This window comes from Onychostoma macrolepis, chromosome 18, assembly GCF_012432095.1.
Source record: "Onychostoma macrolepis isolate SWU-2019 chromosome 18, ASM1243209v1, whole genome shotgun sequence".
Lineage (NCBI taxonomy): Eukaryota > Metazoa > Chordata > Actinopteri > Cypriniformes > Cyprinidae > Onychostoma > Onychostoma macrolepis.
Genome location: NC_081172.1, coordinates 15,565,819 through 15,591,567, shown reverse-complemented (window position 1 = coordinate 15,591,567; position 25,749 = coordinate 15,565,819). Strand labels below are relative to the sequence as shown.

General features: G+C 37.9%; 1 protein-coding gene across 1 annotated transcript in view; it reads right to left on the bottom strand.

The window, feature by feature from the left end:
• pik3c2a (phosphatidylinositol-4-phosphate 3-kinase, catalytic subunit type 2 alpha) overlaps window positions 1–25,749 on the bottom strand; it is a 38,258-nt gene that overhangs the window by 10,511 nt on the left and 1,998 nt on the right. The window contains exons 2-19 of the mRNA XM_058751100.1: window positions 22,838–23,989; window positions 17,689–17,789; window positions 17,057–17,217; window positions 13,592–13,712; window positions 12,404–12,515; window positions 12,204–12,283; window positions 12,015–12,078; window positions 11,757–11,903; window positions 10,701–10,740; window positions 10,307–10,526; window positions 8,131–8,253; window positions 7,840–8,007; window positions 7,253–7,361; window positions 6,354–6,496; window positions 3,610–3,798; window positions 3,280–3,373; window positions 2,916–3,010; window positions 2,439–2,619 (exon numbers count right to left, since the gene is read on the bottom strand). Coding sequence (XP_058607083.1) covers window positions 2,439–2,619; window positions 2,916–3,010; window positions 3,280–3,373; window positions 3,610–3,798; window positions 6,354–6,496; window positions 7,253–7,361; window positions 7,840–8,007; window positions 8,131–8,253; window positions 10,307–10,526; window positions 10,701–10,740; window positions 11,757–11,903; window positions 12,015–12,078; window positions 12,204–12,283; window positions 12,404–12,515; window positions 13,592–13,712; window positions 17,057–17,217; window positions 17,689–17,789; window positions 22,838–23,920 — 3,231 coding nt within the window. The 5' untranslated portion in view covers window positions 23,921–23,989. The remainder of the gene's footprint in view (window positions 1–2,438; window positions 2,620–2,915; window positions 3,011–3,279; window positions 3,374–3,609; window positions 3,799–6,353; window positions 6,497–7,252; window positions 7,362–7,839; window positions 8,008–8,130; window positions 8,254–10,306; window positions 10,527–10,700; window positions 10,741–11,756; window positions 11,904–12,014; window positions 12,079–12,203; window positions 12,284–12,403; window positions 12,516–13,591; window positions 13,713–17,056; window positions 17,218–17,688; window positions 17,790–22,837; window positions 23,990–25,749) is intronic.

Here is a 25,749-nt window from a genome sequence, read left to right as displayed (position 1 = left end):
CCAGTCATGAAGAAGATGACAGCACTTGGTCTCCAGCCCTTCCTCACCTATCCGGCGCTAATTAAACTACGGCACAAAGGGGAGCAGATGATGTTCGACTCTCCTCAAAAGGCAGAGGATTTTGTTACTTCACCGTCACTGAAGACGTATTCTGCAGCGCTACAAAGCCGCGGGAGGGCATCGGCTACAGTCTCCATCCTCTCAGCTCAACAAGGGAAAACTAACGATGAGGTCTGTGGTGATCCTAACTGCCCTGAAGAGGACAATAACAAGGTGGCCATGGACACTTGTTAATTTCTTTTTGGAATCTTGCCCCTGCCCTGCACGTTCCTCCGCTGATTGGTAAATAATAATGATTTATTTTCTTTATTTTTATTTATTATTATTATTATTATTATTCTTTGGGCTAATGGAGAGCAGGTTCAATCACTATGCTTTTGACTCAGTGGGCCTTTTGGGGACATGTCTTGCATTGAAGTGGACTGGTCACGCATCAACATTTGTTTCTGTTGTTTATGCAGACCTACACTCTGTTGTTTGTCGTTCCTTGTTCTTGTTTTTTTTTTTTTTTCTATGCCCTTCAACAGACATCAATACTTTTATTTATTCTGCTTTTCTTTTAAAAGGACTATGCATCTAGGTGGATTGGTATCCAGGATACATACTAATGTTTACATGTCACTGGCAGTATGGCATTGCTTTTGTTTCTCTTCACTTAGACAGAATCTTGGCATTGCGAGCACACAATGCATGTTCTGAATATCTTATCATTGAATGTGAATGGCCTAAATTCTCCTATTAAGCGTACCCGGATATTAGAATATTTGCACCGTAAATCGATTTCCTGTGCCCTGATACAAGTGTCTCATTTAAAACAATGCGATGTGGCACGATTTCAAAACAAGTATTATAAACTGCCAGCTTCTCTTGTGCTCGTAATAAAATTAAAGGGGGTGCTTAGCTTAGTCGATAGCAAGTTACATTTAACTATTGAAAATACCGGGAATGATGATGAAGGTAGATTTGTTTTTATACGCTGTAAAATACATAATGACAGGTTAGCACTGGTCTCCATTTACTGCCTGAATGAGGCAGACAGTGCATTTCTCACAAATATTTCCAATATATTACTTGAGCAGATGGATTGTCCTTTAGTGATGGGTGGTGATTTTAATGCTGTTTTAAATCCTGCACTGGATAAATATCACCCTGATACTACAGCTAACCCATGTGACTTAATGTATTCGATCTTTGGAGAATCCAGAATACTACATCTAAGGACTTCACTTTTTTTTTTCTAAAAAGGGTGGAACGTCTGATGGGAGGACCTTTCAAATTTTGTAACAACACACCCTTATGGCACAACTTTAATTTTTTATGTGGAAATCGGCCATTAGTCCAGCCCTCTTGGTCTACATTGGGCAGAAACACGTGCGGTGACTTATATGATAACCAGGGGACCAGGGCATCCCCTATTTCCTCTCATCCTATGTGGGATTGGATCGCACCACCCTCTGGTCGGCCATCTGTTTCTTTAATATATAGTAAACTTAAAGGGATAGTTCACCCAAAAATGAAAATTCTGTCATCATTTACTCACCCTCAAGTAGTTCCAAACCTGTATGAATGTCTTTGTTCTGCTGAACACAAAGGAAGATATTCTGAAGAATGTGGGAAACATAGCAGTTCTGGGGCACCATTGACTTCCATAGTATTTATTTTCCTACTATGGAAGTCAATGGTGCCCCAAAACAGCCTGGTTATAAACTTTCTTCAAAATATCTTCCTTTGTGTTTGGCAGAACAAAGAAATTCATACAGGTTTGGAACTACTTGAGGGTGAGTAAATGATGACAGAATTTTCATTTTTGGGTGAAATTTAATGATCACACTGCAAAGTCTCTTTCTATTAAAATCTGGAACCGTGAATTAACAGACTTTGATTTATCGGTCGACTGGGAGAGTGTGTGGTCTAATCTAATCTTAACTTCTAAAAACTTGGCTCATCGTTTTATCCATTTCAAAGTCATCCATAGGGCATACATAACTCCTTACAATAGGTTTAAAATGAAACCGCAATCGACCTATAACTGTCATATCTGTAACACTGTATCAGCAGGTACTTTTCTCCACGTTTTGGGAATGTCCAATTGTTGTCAATCTATGGACTATGTGAATTCTGTTTTCTCATTTTTACTACAAATTGAAATTGTTGATGGTGTGTCTGTTGCTCCCCCCTCCCTGTTGTTTGTTTGAGTGGATGTTGTTTTGTTGATTTGGAGAAAATAAAAAAAGTTGATAAAAAAAAAACCCAATGCATGTGTAAAACTTCTAAATGAAATTATATAAGTATAAAAGGAATGTTACGCAATTTTTGGGATGCATTTTACACAGGTTAAACATCATAAAACGTATTCTTTAATGCCAGCCATGGCTTACCTGTCGGGTTGAGCTGCTTGCCTGCCGTACTTTTTCGGCCAGAGCACCCAGCAGCTGCACAAGCCTGGTCTGCTTCTCAAGCTCAGCCCTCAGTCCAGTCCCACACAGACACAGCAGCGCACCAAGGATGCGGTCATAACGCTGACCAAACGCTGGGTCCTGCACGGCATCCCTCAGCAGCCTACATTCAAACCCAGCAGACTGCATCTAAATCTTAAAGTCACTTATGTATTCTACAATATTCTTAAACGGGTAAATAAATAATGACAGAAATTTCATTTTGGGTTGAGTTATCACTTTAAGAAAGTGTGTTTCGGACCTTTCTCCACCAAAGTAACACTGATAGATTGTATTTCCTTTAAAACTAATTATTACTTAAATTATTTGCAAAAATTATGAGATTAATAGTGATTAAATATTTAATTAACTGACCGCCCTTAAAATTTATGATATGATCCTTTTAATAAACAACTTTACCAGTAAAGATAATGTGCAATGTTGACATTTCCCAGAGCTCGAGACAGCAGAAATATCACCAAGGCATTGTTGAGGTGACACTCGAACTTCACTGCCTGCAATTTACCACACATACTTGTCAGTGCATCAGAGAGTACACTTGAAGCATATTTTAAAGACAACAGTTATGTAAAATACATATAAAGATGTACTTCAGTGGGTCAGAAAAGTTAATAAAAATAAATGCATTTAATATAAATTTAAACTATAATACATTTGAGTTTAATTGTTAGTTTAATAGTTTAAGCAACAGAAAGCACTATGACAAGCTGTTTATAGAGGAAAAGATGCATGCATAAACGTGTACGTGTGTGTGCGCGCGCACCTGCACCAGCTGAGGGAGATAGTCAGCCAGCTCATCATCACTGCTGCTCTCGATCCAGCTCACGGCCACTTTCCTCACCTCTGTGTCAGCGAACCTGAATATAACACACACAACATTAACCACATGCTCAGCTCCCTCTCCATAACAGGACAGTAATAAAGCAAGTCATGAGACCAATAAAGTGGTCAAAAATGATCTGAAGTTTGAAAGCAAGACATAAGAAAAATCACACGACCGAAGTGACACATTAAAAAGGTCATATGGTAAAAATGTGAGAAGGAAAGGAGAAAGTGGGCCATAAAACAGAGAGGGAGCGGAAGAGAAACATACTTTGAATCAAGGAGCTCCAGGGCTGAAACAGGCGACAGAGGGGGCCAATGGTGCAGAAGTGAGTGGATCTCACCCATACTGCCCCAGTCCCAGCTGGGTGCACTGGCTAAGATTTTGGGCAGGCTGTACTGATAGCCCCGACAATAGTAGCGCTGGTCCCAGAGCAGCTGCTTGTCTGCTCGTGACAGCCTGGTGGAAAAGAATGCTGGGTAATGTCAAAGAAGACGAAGTATCATACTTTCCTGTACCCAACTATAAGTCTGACTGCACCAAATTGCATTGTTGAGGAGAAAAAAAACACAGATACGTCCCATCGGTGTACAACTCAGAAACAATGTAAAATACAAGTCAATAAAACAAAACGTTGTAAAAAATCTAAATTTTACTCCCCTCATTCCACAAAAAATCCTTCAAATTTAACAGTATTCAGAACACAACAGGAAAAGAGTACAGAAAAATCTAAGTATAAAACAAATTATAGCGCCATTCATTCTAGATATTCATTACAAACGCAAAGCCTAAACTAATTGTGCATGTGGGAAATGCGCTGCACAAATAAACTTGGACTCAAGTAACTCTCTCAATGGACACTATTCCAAATGTGTCTGCTTTGTGCAAGTTTTGCATGCTTGACATACAAGTTGCTTTGGAATAAAAGTTGCAGCATGTTTCAGATGACAAAAAAATGCAACTTGCATATTAGAAGTTATGGTACTTCCTGTGAGCTTCAAACTAACCCAAGAAGCAGACACTCTAACCCGTTAATCCATGAACCATAAAGTAAGATTTAGTTCCGATCCAGAGATAAGAGGCACAGGAAACAAGTCACACCTCTTAAATGGGTCTGCGAATGGGCAGTCAAGCTGGGAGCCCGGCAGCTGTTGGCACTTGGTGGGCATTCAGAGAGACATCCTCACAAAATGAGCATGGAAAGTTGCCCACCGTCTGAGGCTGAGTGTTGTGTGGCTGTTTTAAAGCTGACTGAGCTTTCTGTTTCACATCTGAGAGATGCATTTTCAGCAGAGCATACTAAACAAGGCCTGACAACTGTCTGCTTTTCAGCTGCAATGTCTCCTTATCAATGAGAGATTTATTCTGAAGTCACAGACAGTTCAAGTCTGCTTTTATTGCAGAGAATCGCTTTTGCTATCTTTACAAGAAAACCTCTAAAAAGTAATTCATATGAAAAACTAAATGGTTCTCTTAAACAGCGTGACTCACAAACTGCCCTGTACATACAGAAGACGACAGAAGTTAATCAAATAATGTCCGTTTGGAGAAACAGAAGTTAAACCCCTTCTCTAGGCTCAGACTTTAAACACATTGTTTAAGAACTTTCTATTTTAAATGAATTATGCTCTTTTGAACTTGGATTGAAAGTGCATCATCAGTGTTTTCTACTTGAGCACCAGATTGGCATATCAGAATGATTCCTGAAAGACCATGTGACACTAAAGACTGGTTTTACTGTATCAAATAAACACAAACTTGGTGAGCATGAGAGACTTCTTTAAAAAAAAAAAAAAGAAGGTAAAAACAAACTGCAAACTTTTGAATAGTACTGTATTTGTCATCCAAACAGGACTGACTACTGTTTTCTGCTTCTGTGTGAACACAATCTTAGTATCCAGTGTTGTGAATTGGCCTAATGATGTCCATGACTTTTTAATAGAGGTTTTTATACTCTGAGAAGCTCAAAATCACTTCATTCTCAATTCAATTAAAACCCTTAAATAAGATAAGCAAGCTGAAGGGGATCCATATAATTGGAGTAACTAGGCAGAACTGATTCAATTACATAATGCTATCAAAGGTTCTTTTATCCTCCATATCTGAAATCATGTTCAGTTCATATGCTACTCAGGCTTATTATGAAGCGTCTGACGCTCAAACAAGACCAAAAGCACGTGGCACTGTAAGTGTATCAAACATTCTGATTAGGGATTTAACAAAAGCCAGAATCAAAGCCTACAAACTAATCCTACCTACATTGCCATGAAAAGGTTTTTGCCATCTTCCTGTTTTTTAAATTTTTGGCATATTTGTCACACTTAAATGATTCAGATCATCAAACAAATTCTAATATTACAAAGATAACCCAAGTAAATACAAAATGCAGTTTTGAAATTGTGATTTAATTTATTAAGGGAAAATTGGTTGGACATTGCAGTGTATCAGAGGTAAAAAATTATATAAATACTGTTCAGTTTCTTGCACAAACCGATCGTTTCGTGTCTTAGGACATCAATGTATCGTCACGAGCTGCAAGGTTTAATTTGGATTTGTGTGTGCATGTTTTTTTTTCTCTCAAAAATTGTGTGCCCATTGATGGGCATTATATGACTGATAGACAGCAACGGTTTGAGTTAAAAATCTTCGTTTGTGTTCTACTTAAGAAACAAAGTCACCTACATCTTGGATGCACTGGGGGTAAGCAGATAAACATCAAATTTTCATTTTTGGGTGAACTATCCCTTTAATAAATGAAATCATCATTTAAAAACTGCATTTTGTATTTACGTGCATTATCTTTGTGTAATATTAAAATTTGTTTGATGATCTGAATCTTTTAAGTGCGACAAATGTGCAAAAAAAACAAAACAAAAAAAAAAAAAACAGGAAGGGGGGCAAAAACCTTTTCACGGCAATGTAAAACCTTACCACTACTCTTTAGCAAGCACTGGTGTTTCCATCATGAAATGCAAATCTACATTATGCCATGAGGTCCTGTGATGCAAACTTACCCAAAAGTAGATGCTTCTGCACACAGCTTTTCTATATCACTTCGATCTCCTGGATCAAGTGGATCTAGAGATTGAGGGTCTGGGCAGCCGTTCTCCTGAGGACCAACATAGAGTACGTCCACCGCTGGACTGGGGAAGTCAACCTGTTCATGGTCAGACAATGATATTTAAAGGGGTCATGAACTGAGAAATCAAAATTCCCATAATCTTTTGACATATAAGAGGTCATTTTGCTATAAAAACACCCTGTGAGTTTCAGAACTCAAATTTATCATTAGTATAAAAACAGCTAATATTGAAGCCAATCTGCCAAAACGACAGCTTGTGGAATGTGCCACTTTATGACATAATAGTGTGGATAAGCACCGCCTCCGCAGAAGATCAACGCCTGCTTCTACATCACTGCCTGTTTAGCCCCACGATCCGATTTGTGCACATAGTAGGTAAATGACAAGCTCAGCAAACGTAGGTCTACGCAGAAACCAAAACGACAAACTTTATTTTTAATGAAGTGATCACTATTGCTTTGTCTGTCATTACAGATCATTTGATATGTACCGAGTATTTATACGTTTTTAACCTAAAACACAGCAGCGTCCATCTGTGAAGGATGTAGGCTGTCAAACATCCACAACTGTTAGCCAATCATAGCAGTGGGCATTTACTTCTGAGTCTACAATCTGCCATGGCTATTCAAGCAGAGCGCTCGGATGAGGGGGGTTAAAAACATTACTACATTATGATGTTTTTTGATGTAAAAATCTTGATGACATTATAAGCGGACCTCAGAGAACAGTACAAAATAAAAAAACAAAGGTAGTTCATGACCCCTTTAAGTGTCAATCAATGTCAGTGAAGAGAAACTAACTCTAGATGGAAAAAAGCACAAACAAAAGGACCTGCAGTATGATCCGTTCTGAAGGATTCTTCCCCTTGCCTGCAGCGCCAGGCTGAAGGACTTGAGGAGATGTCCACAAACTTAGCAGCTTGCTACCTCTTGACAGCACCCTGAAACAAAAAAAAAAATCTGTATTATGTATATTGGTTATTATACAGTGGTCATGTTGTGCTGCCATATAACAATTGCTATAATTACAAGATTCTGACAGTTACATTTTTTGTCAAACTTGAAATTATTACTCTCACTTTGAGAGTGAAACAATAAAAATGGCAGTAAATCTGTAATTTTATTATAACCAGTGTTACCTAATGTGTTTTCTTTGTTCTTCAAGATTTTACATAAAGACACAATGAAGCGATTACATACTTTTCAGTCATCAACAATGAAGCTGTTTATGGATCTATTTTGGCATTATGAGCACTGAATAACTGAATTATTACCTAATTATTACTTTTTGGAAAAAAATACAAAAGAAAAATTGCATACGCACCAAAACAAATATGAAGCAGTCCTGAAAATTCTACAACTTACAATATACTCTCCAAGGTAAATCTATTTTATTTGAGGTATTATTTTATGACTTGCCTTCTGAAATCAAACAGAGGCATGGACACTTTTCCCAAAAGCTCTGGACCCTTCCGTTGCTTGTTGGAATCTGGCGAGTTGTTCGCATTCTGGTTGAGAACCCCGTAGAGAGAAAGACTCAGCACGGCCTCCAGTGGTAACAGCGCCACTGAAATGGGGAAATTTATCCTAAAGAAACAGAGGCAGTCGTCACCAAAAGCAGAAACTGGTGGCAATCCTGCTGATTTCCATCTAATTCTAGAAATTGTAGGAAGTAGCGTGCCAGTGTGTTTAAGGGCCATTAACACTTACAATTCATCCCATTTGATGTGGTAGAAAAAACTCTTGTATGTTCCCACTTTTTTGGACTGGACAGGCTTGAAGAGATTCCTGTTGTTGTGGGTCAGGGCACACATCAGGTAGTATTTTTCAAAGCTGAAAAAAAGGAAGGATAAATTACTCTATGGCACGGAAAGGGGAGAAAACATTGGCCTGTACTTATCTATTGCCAAAAGCATAATTTGACAAAATCATTTTTTTTCCCATTTAGTTTTATGCACAATTTACACAAAAATTGTTTGTATATATTCATTCAAATATTTGTTTGAAATGTGTTTCAAATGATGGCAAAGTATGTGCTTTCATTTTTCAACACAGCCAATCAAAGTTCAAATACTTTTAGGATTATAGATGGCACAAGGATGCATATTTTGAATCTCTTTTGGTGTGGTCTATGGAAATTTTTCATACTGCTATAAATAGGCTCCATGATGAGCACTCTGGCAGAAAGTATCCTCAAGGGAAAAATTTGTAACAAATAAAACCTTCTCCCTCTTGAGAACTGGATCAAAATACAGAACCAAGTGGTGCAGAACTTTGACCCTCCTTTGCCTCCAAACACACACCACACCCATCTCGCTCTGTCCAGCTCTGCCTGCTCTCACTGTTCTTTATGGAAATCACTAGTCAAGTCTATTCTGGCCACAGCAGATAAGTGCTTCTGCTGAGGCTAGATAAATAAGAGAGCTAGAGATAAAACAAGCTACGCAGTAAGGCCTAAAAGCAAGATTAATCCACCTCCAATGACTTCAACAAACTAGCATTCAACAGAATTCCTTAAGAGTAAGAGAATGCCTTTGTGATATAAAGTATCAACTATTTTAATATACATATACACACACAAAAGTTTGGCTTTGGTAAGATTTATCATGTTTTTGAAAGAAATCTTTTATGGCTAGGACTGCATTTATTCATTCAAAAGTACAGTAAGAAGCAGAAATATTGTGCAATTTTATAATAATTTAAAATAGGCCTAATTGTTTTCTATTTTAATATATTTTCAGTTGTAATTTATTCCTGTGGTGGCAAAGCTGAAAGCTTTCAGCAGCCATTACACCAGTCTTCAGTGTCACATGATCCTTCAGAAATCATTCTAAAAGGCTGATTTTGTGCTCTAGAAACATTTCTTATTTTTATCAATATTGAAAACAGATATGCTGCTTAATATTTTTGTGGAAACTGTGATACACGATACATATCAGGATTCTTTGATGAATATAAAGTTCAAAAGAGCAGCATTTATTTGAAATAGAAATATTTTGTAACATTATAACGGTCTTCACCATCACTTTGTCAATTTAATGCATCCTTGCTAATAAAAGTACTTCTAACTTCTGAAAAAAAGAAAAACTTCTGAACAGAATATACACACTATATATTAAGTTTCATAAATACTGTCAAATGACTTGAATCCTTGTCTAATGATTAATGAGTATGAAAACAATGCTATTGGAGTTGGGCATTTTGATTCATTTTTGTGAAAAAAAAAAAAATCAATTAAAAATATAAAAAATTAATAAAACAAATCACTATTTTAGGCCATTCAAGTACAAATATATGCATTTCAAAATATACACAATGTCAAAAGGATTAAACATATTTAGCTGTAATGCACAGTCCTTGTAATAAGAGATCATCAGCAACATCCTGACCCTCCAAATATTCATTATAAGAGGACACAGCCCTCATTTCTTGCAACATTTTTCATAGGTGGCCTTAAAAGTTTCAAAAGCATGTTGAATACAGTTATTTTTGATTGCAGTGAATGAAAATAATGTGATTCTAAGCTCTCCAAGTTGGGTTAAATGTTAAATGGTCCAGATATAATTTATTGAGCCTGTGTGAGAACACAGACCTTAAATTACTCAAATTATCTAGGAGGAAATAATAGTGTAATGAATATGGACTAAGGCAGTGCTTTGAAAGTAGTAGAGAAGTTTACCTTGGCTGTGAGTTTGTTAAACAGAGTCATTATCAGTCTGAAGTGAATTAAAAAGTGTTTAGACTGCGGGGCTCAATACGCCAAAACAGGAAGAGTAAATGGATTTCTTTTCAAATCCATTTATTTATTATGAATGTATTAAGCTAAAGCTTAGACCAGCTTCAGAAACACTCATGTCACAAGCACTAAAAGGGATACAGTGCTCACCTGCTGACCCAGGTAGCAGGAATACCATGAACGGCAAACAGAGTGAACTGCAGGTGCTCCGTGGTGCCCGAGGCTTCTTTGCTGTCCCTCCTGTCCTCCATGAGCTCTTCCATCGTGCAGCCAGGAGTAGTTGGACAGAAAGACCTCAGGTAGAGCTTGGTGAGCTCATACACCACATCTGTGAGACCAGCTAAACTCTCCTCCACTGGGCTAGCATACCCTGGGGATCACAAGCAGCAGAGTACAGCATAGGTGAACAAGAAACAGCCATTGAAGTGATTTGAGCCATTGAGAAACAGCCATTGAAGTGATTTGAGCCATTGAGAAACAGCCATTGAAGTGATTTGAGCCATTGAGAAACAGCCATTGAGATGATTTTAGGAGCTGAGCTTACCATTAGCTGAACCTGTAGAAGCTGAACCCGTGGCACCAGCCTGCAAATCAAAACAGTGCTCTTTGAATGTAAATTATGCAAACAGAAAAAACTAAATAAGGGCTCAAATTAGCTGTGGTTTAGACAGGGGATGCACAATATTGTTACCCTGTTGGCTTTTTTTAGATTTTTTTTTTAAATTAACAATATTGGATAAATAATAAAATACTAATAAATTAATTAAACAAGGTTAGATGTAATATTTAGTGGATATCAAAATGGACATCTATTTTTTTATGCCCATCAACGTTGTGATGGTAAAAACTCACGTTCTCCATTTAAAGTAACTGATTTTAGTTTAGTTTAGTTTAGAACTATAATATCGGCCATTTATCAACAATCGGTTATTTGTCATAACATTAAAATTCTTACTGGCTTATCAGTATCAGCTCACTCTCAGAAATAAAGGTATAATAGCTGTCATTGGTGCGGTACCTTTTCAAAAGGTACATGTCTGCACCTAAAGAGTCCATTTTGGTACCTTAAAGGTACATATTAGTACTTAAGTGTACATATGTGACCCTGGACCACAAAGCCAGTCTTAAGTCGCTGGATATATTTGTAGCAATAGCCAAAAATACATTGTATGGGTCAAAATTATCGATTTTTCTTTTATGCCAAAAACCATTAGAATATTAAGTAAAGATCATGTTCCATGAAGATATTTTGTAAATTTCTTACTGTAAATATATCAAAACTTCATTTTTGATTAGTAATATGCATTGCTAAGAACTTTTGGACAACTTTAAAGGCGATTTTCTCAATATTTTGATTTTTTTGCAACCTCAGATTCCAGATTTTCAAATAGTTGTATCTCAGCCAAATACTGTCCAATCCTAACAAACCATACATCAATGGAAAGCTTATTAATTCATTTGTGGTCCAGAGTCACATAATAGGTACAAAAGGTAACCTTTTGAAAAGGTACCTCCCCAGTGACAGCTTTTGTACCTTTATTTCTGAGAGTGTACAACTTTATTACAGTGCATAAATACTTCACACTGAATGTTCTCGCACCTCTGGAGAACGTGTTCTAGGAAGGTTGACAGAGCGTTTGAGCTTCTTGATGGCGTCACTGATGGCTGGTGTCTCAACTTCATCCAGAGCACAGCACAGATTTTTAACAGACTGAACCACATTGTCCACTGTTTTATACTGGGTGCTCTAATAAGAGAGAGATTGAAAGTGAGAAACACTGAAATCATTTCAAACACTTCTTTATTTCTTTTCATTTAGTATAGTATAGCTTGCTGTGTTTGAGAAATAACAAGTTACCTCATTCTGAAGGCAGAGATTGACCTGCTTATGATATCCTTCAAGGTATTCAGTAAGACCCTCTCTAGAGAAGAAAAAACATGCAAAGGAATGAGAGAAATCAACATGCACAATCAGGGACTTCAAAAGCCACCCATGTTTTTCGTAGCCTTTAGTAGGGGCAGGAGATAAGATGGAGCACATTCTTACCTTGTGACTGACTCTTTAAACGGCCTCTCCACTAGGCCAAGGTATTTCTCCAAGACAATAGGGTAAATGTCATCTTCTGCCTGTTAGCATACAAAACATGTATTTATCCATTAACTATATCCATTAACAACCTCTGAAGATAGTAATGCAGTGAACAACTAGTTTCTATTTATTTATTCCAGCCTTTGTAAGTGTCTTACCGTTCGGGCCAGATCTCTTCTCATTGTGCTAAGAAAAAGGAGCTGTAGTTTGATCTCCGTTTCCCACTTCCTGCAGTTCTGCACGTACTCATGACTGCCCAGACTATGTTTACTGGAAGATAATGTTAAAGATGCTTCAGACATGGGCCAGAGCCAAAAGCAACAATGAAGGAATGAATCAATGAATAACTAAATAATGCTTACATATAACTTTATATAATAAGAATTATAATAATAACTAACATTTTAAAGTTTGGGGTTATTAAGATTTTTTTTTAAGAAATTGTTACTTTTACTTAGCAAGGATGCATTAAATTAATCAAAAGTTGCAGTAAAGATTTACAATGCTACAAAAAATAATATTTCAAATAAATGAGGCTCTTTTCAACTTCCTATTAATCAAAGAATTAAAAAAAATATAGCCTATATATCACAGTTTAAGGAGGTATATATGTATTTAAATGTACTATATTTGGGTTTATTTATTTATTTATTTTTTCCTTCGATTTGCTGGTATGGGGGTTGGGGGATTGTTTTCTAAAATGTGAAAAGCTTTAAATAAAATATATTAAAAAAAATAAATGAAGCCTTGGTGAGAGATATAAGAGACCTCTTTCAAAAACATTAAACATTTCTTAGCAACCCCAAATCTGCTTTATGAAAAGCAAAAATAAATAACAAAAATGTGTCATTTTTTTGAGAATGCACTCTAAGAACATTCCAGGGTAGGAGATGTGTCCTGGATGACTGTGCTTTGGAAGGCCAGAACAGGAACGTTTTTGATTATTACTCGTATCAACTTGCCAAGGTCAACTGAGGACCAGTCAGCCAGCACTGAAGCAGACAGTGAGTAACCATACCTTAACATAAGGGGAAACTAACTAAAGGCTTTCAAAACTCTGCATTGAACACATGAATAACATGGTAACTAAGGGAGGCTGCCTTGCATTACAGAGCATGAAATGGTTTGTTTTTGCCCATTCCCCCTGTTCCTTATTAGGGCAGTCAAACCCTCCCCTAGAACTGTTGGTTCTGCTCTTCCAATGGTGTGGGTAAAAAGGAAACATTTCCCTAGTACAATTAAAGCAAAATAACCCCGTTTTCAAGGAATGTTGGCAGGGAAATTGTTTATGCAATACGACAGAATGCCAGCAAAAGGGAAAGGGAGATGGTAAACAAAGGACTCACTTCTGTAGAACCTCCTCTTGTCCACAGACCTTGAGAACGTAGCTGCTGATGTCCACCTGGTTCAGGTCATCGTGGACCCAACACAAAGCCTGCATTATGAGCAGGTCCACTGGAGAACTCACTGGGCAAAGAAACACAGAAAACATGAAGCAAAAAGGCATCCATGGACTGAGAAAAGAATGAAGCTAATGAAAAAGTAAACAAGATAATAAAATAAATGCATTTTTGTCCATACAATGCAAGTCAGTGGTGTCCAATATTGCCTTGGATTCCACTGACTCTTATTGTCTTATTGATAGAAAAGTCAAGGTTTGGAACGACATGAGGGTGAGTCAATGCTGAAAGAATTTTCATTTTTGGGTAAACTGTCTATTTAAATGAATTGAGCACCATCCTGAAGGTGTTGCACAAAAATATTAAATGATGCAGCCAGTATGACACACCATTTTGCCAAGCTTGGACTGATGCTGGCTTTAAAACGGACTATTACCAAACAGTTCATGCAGTACAGTGTTGACTTATTACAGCAAGGGATGAGAGTGCCATTTGGAATAGGACCTATGAACTATTGTGAACCTCTTTTGGTTCACTGAGATGGAAAACCTTAACAAGAAATGGATTTGGCATGAGAAGTTTCACTAGATCCGAGCAAAAATGACACCCAACATATTGTTCATGGTCAGCCCAGGCTGCAGCAATAACAGGCCCCACACCCCTCCTTGGAATGATTGTCTCTACAAGCTCCAGGCCTAGGGCTGGATTACAGTTAGTCAGCTGTGCCTGGCCTGGACTCATCATGTCTGCCGTGTTTTTCAAGCCCAAAGGTCTGATGGTCGTGCCTAATTTGTGGTGGATTTGGGGTTGCTTTGAAGGGTTGTGGGATGCCAGTAAAATTCCTCTTCTGCCATCCTCTTTTCGAGGCACTACAGCAACACACATGGTGCTGGAATGTCAGGAGATTGTGGTTGGTCTAAAATGGCTTGGAAAAAAGCTAAGAGGCAGAAAGGCTAGAGTAAAACATCAGACCATATATGCACAATCCTGATGCTACTGCTAAATTTGTAAATAAAACTAAACTTTTTGTCAAATGATGTACCTACATTTGAAAAGGAGAATGGACAAGGTCTGATCCAGGGATCAGAAACTGAGACACTTAATCGGAGTTTATCCTGGAAAAGCCTTCATATTCCACACATTCAAACCCCAGTCGCCACTTCAGCTTCATTTGCATTGTGTTTCATGCCAAGTATGTCTGGAATTGCTAACATTACTAACCTTACACAAAGCTAAGCATTTTCCTCCACTTAAACAAACTAAGGAAAACCTCAAAAACCTCTTTTTCCTCTTTGAAGATTCAGACAGTCAGCACTGACATGCAAAGAGTTGGTATGTCCATTTAACTGTATGGTGATTTTCTGCACGGATTAGGAAAGTTAAGTAACAGTAAAAGCATTACTTTGTTGACCACGGTTCATGGAATGTAGGAATGTTGTCACAAACCTGACTTTTAGTAGGATCTAAAATCTCTTGATCTAAACACAACAAACAGGGTCAGTTTAAGAGGAAAAACAAGCAAGAACTGTATGAACGTGAGGAAAAGATAGCTAGAACATTACAACCATCCAGCCAGTTATAGCCGAGCCCCTCCTCAAATATATTAGCTGTCTGTGAAGCAACTTCGGGGCCCGATAGACACTGTGCCCCCTTTTTCCTTCCTAAGACCACAGTCTATGCTGGATTTATCCAGGACAAAAAGAGCTATGGGGCTTAGGCAGTAACAACACAGAAAAATTCTTCAGCACAAAAGGCCAGTCTTGATTTCCTGCCAGGAGTGAGGTAGCCAGAGACTCAGCACAAAAAAACGAGGCCCGGCAGTCTTCAGAACACAGCCGCTTCACAAGGAACTGAGCCAAGGCCACTACAGCTCAATGAAAAGGACTTTCCGTGCCTGGACCACAGACAGGTTACCCAGTAAAAAACCTTGGCAAGTGCAATGCAAGCTGAAAAATGAAAAACACAGGAACCCTGGTCGAAGAATCTGTTGAGCAGACGCACCATGACAGTTATGTAAAAAGAGAATGTGTCGCAGTGGCCAAGAAATGCTCTCTGGCATTGTGTCATGACTTCTTCATTTGTCAGCTTCCTTCATAGCAGACATTTGGAGAAGCTTACTATTGACAAATAGTGAGTACATGATTCATCAGATGTGACGACATTAGATACTTATAAGGGATAGTTCTCCCAAAAATAAAAATTGTCATAATTTACTTACCTATTTTCATTTTTGGGTGAACTGTTCCTTTAAAGGGGTGGTTGATTGCAATTTCACTTTTTTAATGTTAGTTAGTGTGTAATGTTGCTGTTTGAGGATAAACAATATCTGCAAAGTTACGAAGCTGAAAGTTCAATGCAAACAGAGATATCGTCTTATAAAATTCTGGCAGTTTAATGCCTACAAAAACGACTGGTAAGGGACTACAACGAGCTACTTCCCGGGTCAGTTACGTCAACAACCCAGATAAACATGTAACGAAGGGGGCGAGGCCATGCTGTGCTACTTTAGAGAAGAGGAAGAGAAAACTAGGGGTGCACGTAAAAATCTATTCATATATGAATCGCAATTAACGATTCTAATGGATTCACAAGTTTCAAAATCATGTTTTAAAGCAGCGGTTCTTAATACTGTTACTCACGTCGCCCTGCTCTGCATCTCTCTCTCTCTCATTCAGATCAGCTCCAACAAACTGTTCCAATTATGCACTTATTTTTACATAGCTATGAGAAGCATTATACATGAACGAGTGTGCGGTTGCCGTGCTGTATTACAGCTTAAATCAGGATAAAACCGTATATTAAAAGCTAACAGAAGCAGTAGCATTTACAAATAACAGCGTACCTAAAAGTATGAATCTACAACAACAACAACAACAAAAAACACATACCATTAAAAGCCATGCTTGCACAGGTTCTGCGCGATCCTCTTCACTAATATCCTCTGCGTCTCATTCGGGCTCAAATTGATAAGCAATATAGACGACGCCATTGTTTACAATACAAGCGGAGCACATGCAGCTGAGCTGAGAGGCGGGAACGCGCAGTAGAGGTGGTTTAACGAATCACAACACACTTTACCAGCTAACCAATCAGAGCCCATCATGTATTTCTGAGGGAGGGGCTTCATAAAACCAGGAAATAATCAGGACGTTTATCAGAGAAGGGACAGAGAGGTGTGGAATAAAGGTAAATTAAGTGAAAAATAATGCGTTTTTCGAAAAACTAAGCATGAATACATGTTTGACTGCACCCCATAAACACAATGAAGCCTAGAAAAAAAAAAAAAAAAAAAAACACTCAACCACCCCTTTAACTGCCTTAAGTGTTAGCACAACAATTTTCATATAAAACATTTTCACTGTCAAAAGGTTTTTATAATGACTAAATTCAGTGTCACAAAGAACTGCTTACCATCACAAGTGAAAGTTACAGGCTGTTGAGAATCAGAAATCTCAATGGATACTTTCACACTGCCCCCATTGTCCCCTCCTGTATCCCTCTGAGTGATCACAGGGCTGAGAACATAGCCAGGATTGGTAGACAGGTCTTCATGTGGGAAATCTGACCTCAGTCTGCAAAAATAAAATGACAACACTTTGTTTAAAATGAAGACCTAAAGAAGGTAAATATGGTGTACCGCAAGGTTCAGTCTTAAGTCCTTTGTTAATATTCATATAAATTCTCTCGGTGTGTGTGTGTGTGTGTGTGTGTGTGTGAGATATTAGTAGAAAACAAGGTATTAGCTCCCATTGTTACATGGGCTACACACAGCTGTAGCCTTCCTGCATTTCACTTGTCATCAGTCCTTGTCTGAGGTATACATATGAGGTTTTAAGGCATTTCCCAAATTAGTCCTTCAGGTCCAAATGAGCTTTGCTTCCCCTATAGAATCCAACATTACAGCGCTGATTCAGGTATCTTGGGACCTTCTGATATCAGATTAACAACACGGCTATAGTAGTGGGACCTGCTTTTTTATGAGGCATCCCTTTCAACAGTCAATTAAATAAAAAAACAAAACAAAACAACAACTCATAACTCACTTTGAAATGTCTTCACAGAATGCTACGACTTCTAGATTTTGGGCTTCCTTTTCCTCTAAGACGGAGTACTCTGAAAGTACATTTGTACTTCCTTTATTGACCTGTAAAAAGACAGACACAAAGCCATGGTTAAATTGATGAGCAGACATTTGGCCTATTATCCTATACATTCACTTTCACTAATGGTGTCCATGTTTAAAACAGGAAATCACATCTTAGATATATGTTGTAAACAATATATTATGTACAGTCTGTATTTCACACAGGGGTACCAAATAGACATGATTGATGACATTAACATCCCAGTTCAAATGTGGAATGAGACAGTCTCTCTATTTGGTGAGAGGATACTGAGAATGTGAAGAATGTCTGGAATGTCAAAAAAAGAGAGACTTCCTTCAGGAAGGAAACAGGTCAAAAAAGAACATCAACATGGAATTACAACTAGGAATTAAAGGTACTTTCAGTTCAATAATGGCTCACATGCTAAGAAATTAAATAAAAAGATAAATGTTCTGTTTAATTACATTCACCACGCAGACTATATGCATGTAATCTCAATAGTAAAATGAGTAGATTAGGCATATTTTTGTGCAAGTTTCTCTCAACATGGTCTCTGATGAGAACATCTGCCTCTGACACAATTACCATAAATGAAATCAAAGTAATAAAACAATCAAGAGTATCAATTCAGACAAAAAGAGCAGGTCACGTTTTATTGCAGGTAATACATATACCCCCGGTTTCACAGACGAGGTTTAAGTTAGTCCCAGACTAAAATGCATGTTTGAGCTGTCTCAACTGAAAATATCTTGGTCTGCCATATCTTAAAATATGTCAGTGTCATTGTTCTGTGTCAAGATGCACACCTTAGTGTTTTCTTCTAAGGCATTTTTGTAAAAGTTGCTAAATTTTCTTAATTTAACTAAGGCCTAGTCCTGGCTTAAGCTAAGCCCCGTTTGTGAAACCGGGCCATACAGTATGCAACGGATATGATGGTGGTTTCTTTAGCTGTTTACTAGGCCAAAGCTCTAGGCCTAACCTTAGAGAAAAATGAGACGCCATGTGACACACATTCACAAATTATTCATCCGCTTTCGCTTAGAGCTACGGTTTTACAGTTCTGGCTGCCCTACATGAAATCTCTCCCAGTACAAACAGACCTTTTCCTCAGGTTAAAAGTTTATAAGGGACCTGCCAAGAAACAATTCAAAAAACACTCAGGAATGAGAGGATGGAGGAAGCTGTCTTACATGAGCTTAATATTCAATTGAATACAAGTAAAATTCCACCATCATCTATGTTTGTGTGTAATAGAATTCACAGCAAATGCCACTTCCTCTCTACTATTGTTGCTAAGAATACTGATATGCATTAACGGGAACTCTGTTCCCTACTGACCTGATAATACTTCCACTAAAATATATGACTGAACTTCCATCGGATGATTTAACATCCCACTGACAACAGAGTGCTTGATGGTAAACTGTGACTAAGAGGTCTGTTTATGAATCCAATTACTCACATTGACATTAAACAAACTTCATTTCTGCATGTAGGATAAGCTGACAGTCAGACGGTCAGTTAATGGTTCACATGGAGGAGATGTTCACAGCATATTTATAAATACGCACGGTGTACGCTCAACAGAAACCACATGGTCGATGCATCAACCACAAACACCTTGTTGTCTGCATACGAGAGCTACTGTGTGGGCTAAGTGACTGTTGTGATACACAATGACAAATTATACCAGTCTTTCTACAACATCGGCAGTAACATACTAACTCAATTCAGTGTCCGATTGATGTCTGACCAATATGTGACTGCTTCTGAAAGCTCCCAGGCATATTTGACATGTATTGTGTCAGACAAGTCAAAAATATTGGATCTGCGCATTAGGCCTTACAATGCACTCTAACAGACATGCCACATGTCTAATATCAGAATTATTTAATTACACAACTGTTCAAAAGTTTAGGGCGAGTAAGATTTTCTTTTTGAAAGAATTTAAGCAGCACAGCCATTTTTTAACAGTGATAGTAAGAAATGTTTCTTGAAGACCAAATTAGCATATGAGAATGATTTCTAAAGGATCATGTGACGCTTAAGACTGGAGTAATGGCTGCTGAAAATTCAGCTTTGCCATCACAGAAATAAACTACATTTTGAAATATTTTAAAATAGATTATTTTACAATATTACTGTTTTTATTGAACGTTGATCAAACAAATGCAACCCTACTAACCCTACCTATTTTAAAAACATTAAAAAAATGTACTGACCTCAACCTATTAAACAGTAGTTTATATACTATACTTGCATATTATATTAATAATCTAAATATTATTATTTTATTTTTTTTAACCTAAAGTTTTTTTATTTATTTTTTTATTTAATTGTGTAAATAATAACAAAACTCCACCTTTGACACCAATACTTTATATGTTTCCATCAGGAGATAATGCATAATCTGGGCTTGCCTTATGAACACTGTATAATAAAAATATATGTTATATAAAAAAAGCATTTTCTCTATTAATCCTAAACTAATCCTAAATACTTTCAACCATGCTCAAAAAAGAAACCATTTTTGATAATGTGTTGTAACCCAAACCACAAGCATGAAGTAGTGGCTACAGTGAACTTACACTTACACCAAGACCGACAACAAACAGGTCTTTTGGGATGCGAGTGCTGATAAGGGCTGAAATATCCAGGGCTTGTGATAAGAGTATCTAGTGTTGCATGTGGTGAAGCAGAGTAACTGTACACCAAAACCAAAGCTCAGATTAGTTTCGCTGCTCTTTCGCACACTCCGAAAGAGAGCTGCCATGGCAACGGGGAGCTGCACGGCCCCGCTGCAGGCATGTCAGGGAAGAACCCATGGGGCAGAAACAGCTAGCTGGGGCTTGTCTGTGCTAATGAGACCAGCAGCAGTCCTCGCTATAGACACACACACACAAAAGACAGAATACTAGCTAGAACAGTGTTACCTTGAGTAGGATCTAGACCTGATGTGTGACTCAGAAATATAAAGATAGTCCCAAAACTTGAAATAAGGAAGTGCAAAGACTGAACCCTCTGACCCCTCTATTTTATCCTTAGATGAAAGCTGTCCCTGTTGTAGAAGTTACGGTCACAAATTCTTCACGTACTGTGGGAAATGTGTGACAACAGCCAATTGTCCTAGTCAGAAACAAACATAATGAAACAGGAAGTAGGATTTCTGGGAAAAAAACAAACACATTTACACACCCTCCTCATAAGGAATCACAGTTTCACATTCCTCTCAGGAAGTCATTCTTTATTTTGGCAGTTACAACGTTTCTAACGAAAGACCAACGATAAAGCAAGAGGCTTATATAAAACGGTGGTAAAATGAAAGTTACTAAGCACCAGCAGAACTTGGCTAGAATATGATAAGAAACCAACCATGAGGAACAAAACCAAAAATGAAAGATGCAAACCACCCCTAGCAGAAAATTTTGCAAAAACATTTACCACATTGGCATGGTATAATAATTAGAAAAACATATGCAGACATTTTTAACTACCACTTCCTGTCATATCACAGAGCACTGCCGCTTTCTTGTTAGAGTGCTAGAATGTATGTGCAAGCGAAACACTTATAAAATACTATGTTGTCGATTAGGGGCATAGGGACTCAATTAGTGGGGTTAGTTTTTTTAAGTTTTGATAATTTTAGCATTTTTATTAACACGCTGTGCTTTAGTTGTTTGACTGGTAAAGCCTCAGAAAAGTTGTCTTTAAATTTTTCGCCTTTAAAGCATGACAGCTACAGCCATGATGCAGTTCACTCAGAACTTTCCATTACCTTCCCATTGTTCATCTATATAAACATGCATTACACGGACATCTTTGACTGCTCGCATCTTGTGTAGAGTCTTGCGCATGATACAGCATACAACACCATGATTAAATTAAAATAAAGCCAACTTTTAACAAAACTTGCATGTTTTTGCCATTCCACTGCTTTGATTTGAGCTTCATCTGGCTGAACGGAACGTATGTTTAAAACTTACTGTTTTCTTAAAACACTGTAATGTTTCAGGCCCTGTGATTTCCACATTATGAAAAACACGGATGGAATTTACTGTGCCAAATTTGCCAAATTTTGGATGGATAAATCAAAGGTAGATTAGTACAGTTAAATCAAAACACAATATGGACTAGTGTCTGAGAATATTAAGCCGCAAAAATACTATTTAAATATGAATCCTGCATGTTCTGTTCTGTGCAAATGGCGCAGACGAGTGGTATTGTTTACTACACACATACTGAAGTACGGGTGACGCTCGCGGTATTTCATCCTCTGCTGCCTCAATATATGAGTACATGAACATAATCTCTAGAACTGCTCTGAGAGTCACTTCATGAACATTTTACCATTTCTTTTGAGTAAAACTAGAGTCATATATATACAAAAAGAAACGTAAACTCTTCACTGCAACTCATTCGGTTCAGTTTAACTTGAAGAAACTGTGACAGAAATATATTACTTAATGTAATGAAAGTACTAATAATAAAATTATTATTAAAACATTATTTTTAATGGAATATTTACCAGAAAAATTATTTATTACCAGAACTTACAGTATTTAGCAGAAAAATATAAATACACAACTCAGTATTTCTGAAAAATAAATTAAAATAATAAATTATTATAATTATTAATATTATTATTATAATATCAATGAATTAACTGATTAATTTGATTAATAATATTAATGCTTTTTGATGAATAAAATTTAATTTAACCATTGAAACAGAGTCTAGAAAAATTCTAATGGAAAAAATCCAGAAAAATTAAGAATAATTAAAACAGAAAAAGAATTTAATTGGGGGGGGGGCAGAATTTGGGGAAAAAATTAATGGAATACATAGTCGATTTCGAAAATATGTATTGTTGACTACATTGGGAAACAGGATATACATTAAGTTCATCACTACGTGGGCATTAGACACAATGGGTTTGAATTTGATGATACCTGGCTGGGATAATTTCTACTTCCTCCTACAAACCCATTGCAGGTTTTTCTAACTTTACAAGAGGATGGGGTAATCACTTCTAAACAAACAGTGCTGCCAACATGTTCTGGGTCAGCAGAAAGGACGTTCCTCTTACCTGTTTGCCTGAGCTGTGATCCGTTGAGGGAACAGGTATGTTGAGGGACTGGCTTCTTGTTACAGCCGCCCCTGTTGATGCTCTTCTGGGTTGGGTGGCTAAAGTCACCTTGCTCTTCACCTGTGCTGAGGGACTGCCATTATCCACAACTTCAGGTTCATCCAGAAGAACTGCATCCCATGGGTCTTTAGCAGTCCCAGACTCCTCTACGAAAGGTCCACTTGATACAGTGGGCGTCTCCTCTACCTCGACCTCCTTGCGCTTGTTGAGCGGGTCCAGGTCCAGCCACTCAAAACGGCTGATGTTGGGAGGTTCTGAGGGTTGAGGCATGGGCTCCAGGGACTTGACACTTCCCGATTCAGTTTCCATGCTGGAGGACCTGCCGTTCTTCAAGTATTCCGAAGTGCTGGCAATCTTGTCAAACAGCTTGGCCATCTCTGGGGTGACGGCAGGCTGTGGGTAGACCAGAGCAGCAGGTGGTTGGATTGATGTAAAGGAGAGGAAGGGGGTTGGTTGGGCCGGCAGACTAATAAAGGGAGACAAAGCTGGACTAAAACCATTCTGGAAAGAGCATGGAGGCTTCGGGAAGGGAGCAGAGGGGAAGATTGGAGTCTGTGCGTGTGTTGGGGTGGGCGTCCAGTGGAAAGAAGAAGGGTTGAATACATGTCCTCCAGGATAAGACGCGCTGAGATTGCAACCTAGCAAAGAGGAAGGTCTTGTCATTTTGTTGACGCCAAAACTGTCATCCAGAAGCAGCTTTTCCAGCTCCTCCTTGGTCAGCTTCTCTAAATCGATATCCTCAAATTTGTCTTTTTGTTCTTTCTTCTGTGTTTCTGATTCAGAGAACACAATGAGGTCTTTCTCTTGCCGGCTAGTGGATGTTTGCGCTGATGGATTGGGAAGGGGATTAACAGAAGGCGCTGTGGCTGGTAGTGTGTGCCTTTTCTCACGCTTGATTTTATCCAAGGCCTCTAACTCCATACGTAAAGCCTCCTCCTTTCCCACAATCCCTTTGGGCCGGACCACCCCCGGAGAGGCTGGCCTGTCAAACTTAAACCCATTGCCACTGGATATGTGGGCCATGGTGTCAGCTTTGCCTTGCTATGTACATGGGGAGACCACTGGGTTCGACAGGAACTTTACAACAGGTGCCTAGAGGAGGAAATTGAGAGAATATTTAGTATCAGGAACACATGATTTCATAAGATGTATTGCATGTTCACTGCCAACTATGATGATGCGCTGGTAGTGCTATTTATAAAGGCAGTCGTCAATATAAGTCGCTCTGGGGGATTTTTAACCATCAAATTTCCTGTTCACAATGGTGTGTTTACAAATATGAGCTCTTTCACTCACAGTAATGGATCCAGTCCATTATGCACCAACACTAGCAGTACATTTTGACATGAATCAAATGAATGAATCCTTTTTGTTCTTATGTTCAGTATGAAAGCCCTTGCAAAACATGAAAAGATGGGTGAATGCAACCCTACACCTTGCAATGGAAAATTGACTCAGCAGCAACTGAAGCCTGACAAAAGATGCACAAGGCCGTCATATATGATAGGATCATGGAAAATCTTTCATATTATGATCCAACAATCAAATCTTTTGGATCTGACAAAACCATCATGAATATTTCGGATATGAGAAGTCTTTAGATTACGAAATGCTCAAAACGTCAGCAGGAAAATACAGTTCATGTGAGTGGCCAGTTAGGGCATGTCAAAATCTAGATTTAATAGGTGAATGGCAGGCGGTTACAAGCACATACCAGACATTTCCCTGTGCCTTACAGGCCCAAGACATGCCAGCTTGCAATTGAAACGGAACCAATTAGTTTCAAACTCAGAGTTTCAGCTCCTCATTCACAGCTCCACTGATTAGGTGCTAAACCCCACAAAAAAGGGCAGGACTTATTTTAACTGACTTAAGTGAGGACAAAACAAGGAGTAATGAAAAAACACAGAGATGGGTCTTTAACAAGTCAAGACAGGGAGGAATGTGTAATTTAGGGGTGTTATGCACAATGCAATGCAGAGTTTTGTTGATTACACTTAACAAGCAACTTGATGCATTAGTAAAAAGATTTAGGCCTAACTGACGTTCAGGCGCAACAACAAAAATGTAATAATTAAAAAAATTATTCGGCCAAACAATGTAGTTCTTCAGCAACATTTAGCAGAATGGTTGTTCTGCTAAATACTGATGTAATTGCTGTTGTAATGAGGTCAGAAGTGTGTGTTTACGGATTATTTTACAATGGCTTTGAGCACGGCTCATAATCAAGAATTGGAGTTCATAATAAAGAATTTAACTGATGTACATTTGCAGGTATAAATTCATAGACTATTTTACAACTTCAAATGCTGCTTATGCAATAAGAACTTATAGTTTGAACTATCCATTTAATAATATTAATTTCATAATCAGATTCATTTGCATGACTCAGACGCTACATAATAACAGCTGTTTTTGCACTGTTGCCAATCTTGCATGAGTGATCTACAAAAAATCTATTAAAAACAACTATCACACTGTTATTTAATAGCTATATAAATATGTTTTATTGAATTTCCAGCAATAATAATTAAAGCATTATTCATATAATTACCATAATATAAATTACTCATACAGTGATAAAAGATTTTGGTGATACTGCCAACCTCTACCACTAATAATCCAAGAACAACACACCACACACCAAGATATGTTGGGAAATGGTCATACAATTTGATTTAGTTTTACAAAGGCATCAATGCTGCCAAGTCTGGCTATCAATACTCCACCAAGGCCATTGTGTACAGAGAGGAATCTAGCATGCAACCCAGAGGGGTCAGTCTCTTCTGACTAATGTTCACAGAAGAGAACAAGCATGTCTTATCAGTAAGGCATCAACTGTGCAAAAAGAT